Source organism: Psammomys obesus, unplaced genomic scaffold (genome assembly GCF_907164565.1).
Source record: "Psammomys obesus unplaced genomic scaffold, mPsaObe1.curated_primary_1811, whole genome shotgun sequence".
In the NCBI taxonomy this organism is placed as follows: domain Eukaryota; kingdom Metazoa; phylum Chordata; class Mammalia; order Rodentia; family Muridae; genus Psammomys; species Psammomys obesus.
In genome coordinates this window covers 360,875-363,196 of record NW_026585609.1, presented here as the reverse complement: position 1 = coordinate 363,196, position 2,322 = coordinate 360,875, and the positions used below count along the sequence as shown (strand labels likewise).

The 2,322-nt window shown below is 36.8% G+C and overlaps 1 protein-coding gene across 1 annotated transcript in view; it reads left to right on the top strand.

Moving 5' to 3' along the window:
- The first annotated feature begins 248 nt into the window (after positions 1-248).
- Positions 249-2,322, top strand: part of Pde3a (phosphodiesterase 3A) — a 27,498-nt gene continuing 25,424 nt past the window's right edge. Inside the window, exon 1 of the mRNA XM_055611143.1 lies at positions 249-293. Within this exon, the coding sequence (XP_055467118.1) occupies positions 249-293 (45 nt within the window). The remainder of the gene's footprint in view (positions 294-2,322) is intronic.

The window sequence follows — 2,322 nt, the reverse complement described above, 5'->3', positions numbered from 1 at the left end:
AAGAGTGGGATGAAGAGTGGGATGAATTAATTAGAAGAGTGGGATGAATTTATCCAAAAGCACGGGATGAATTGGCAAAGATAATTTTTATCAGCTGTGACAGGTAATTGCATATAAACAGTGTTCCCAGTGAGGACAGATAATACAGCCTTGGGACCGCCACACAACAGGTAACAAACAAATCACTAACTGTAGGCACATTAGCTTGTCTTTTCATGCACTGGTTTCAAGCTCTCATTCCCTTTATCATGACGTTTTCAGAACTGGGAGTTGCATTTTGGAAAGTGGAGAAGGTATCTAAACCTTTTACTTTTATTATTATTATTCCCATCTTAAAACTTTTGCATTGAAAAAGAGAAGAAAGAAAAAAGGAAAGTCAGGGAGAGAGGGAGGAAGGGAAAGAAAGAAGAAAGGAGGGGGAAAGAAATGCTACCACGCTTATTGTATGGCAGCATAAGCTTCCTCAACATCATTGCTGACATAATTTTCCTTAAAAAACAATTCCAAGTGCAAAACATTTGCTATTCATCTTGATCTCTCTATAAACTTGGAAAGCTTTCTTCATAATGCAAAATGTATTTTATTAACTGTCAAAATGGAATTGATTGCTTCTTGATATATTGAGGTATTTTGAAGTACTTTTGTTGTATTAAAGCAGTTGGGAACATGGGTCACCCTTCACTGCTGTATCCTTTTTATTTCAAAAGACGACATTTTATGGAGGCTGTTGGTCAGAAGCATTATGGATTTTGTATGCTCACAAGTGACTTATTCACATATTCCTTTGGGAGGCCTGGGATTCCTGAAAAATATTTCTAGGAGATAGAACTGAGAAAACATTATATAGAGAGAAGAGAAAAGGCTACAAGAAAAAACATATTGGATTTTCCATGTCCCATATCTAATAGGTTGCCAGGTACTATTGATTCACCTTGAGGCCAACTTAACAATACATCTCCTTTTTATTAGGGTTGCAGGTGTCATGGTTGCCCATACTTGGTGTTTATCTTAGTTACTTTTCTGTTGCTGTGAAGAAATACTGTGACCTAGACAGCTCATAGAAGAAAGACTATATTTGGACCCATGGTTTCCAAGGGTTGAAAGTCTGTCATGGCAGAGAAGCCTGTCAAGAAAGCAACAAGCCTGGATGAAAGCAGGAAGCTGAATGCTCACATTTTCAAACACAAGTGTAAGAAGACAGAGCAAACTGAATATGGACTGAGACTATATAATCTCAAACTCTGTCTCCTGTTGTACATATTCTTCAGTAGAGCTGCACTGACTAAACCTACCCCAAAGAGCAACACCAACTGGAATCAACTGTTTAGATCAAGCCTTCAGGGATATTTCTCACTCAAACCACCACTGTGTTCTCGAAGCCTTAGACACAGCCATCTTCCATAAATACTGGGTTGTATTTGCTTGTCATTTTTCTTGTAGGGCTTCATACATTACTTAATTACCAACTTGTAAAATTAGAAAACTTTGGGGTTTGTTCACGGTCTTTTGAAATCTGGTCTCTTAATTTCCTTTGAAGTTGGTTTCCTGATAATAAAAAGCAGAAGTCTTCCATGCCTAGGAGACAGATCTGTGAAGGCAAGCCTGTATTTTTCTTGTGTAGTCCAAGTCCTGATTTCATGCTTCCTTCAGTTTTTCTGCTCTGCTGCTCACTTGCTCTTCAGTTTACCTGCTCTTTCACTTCACCAGACCTCAGGACCATTGGCCAATTATCTTTCTTCATCTCTGCCAGTCTTTAGTCATGTTCTTCTTGCTTTTGCTTTTTATTTTTTAAAAAATATTTAGTTTATTTTAATATTGTATATGTGTATATGTGTATATGTATATATGTCTGTATGAGGGCATGAGCACATAAGTGAAGATGTTGGTATTCTCCAAAAGAAGGTACTGGAGTTATAGGTGATTGTGAGCAGCCCAATATGAGTGCTGGGAGGGAGCTTTCTACAGAACAGTATGTGCACTTAATTACTAAGTCATTTCCTTAGCCTGTTTTTGGTATATTTTTATTTCATTAGCACAAATTCATTGTACGTAGGGCTATGTTACACACATATACTTACATTTTTGTATATGCAAGATATGTATTTATGCTTTCATACAAGCATATAATATACTTTAAATCTATGTCTTGCAGATCCTCCTGTTTCTCACCCCTCTTATTCATTACTATCGTCCTTCTGCAGTTCCACATATAATGTCATGTTAAGTAAATACATGATTATATATATATATATATATACATTACATATATATACACGTGTGTGTGTGTGTGTGTGTGTGTGTGTGTGTGTGTGTGTGTGTGTG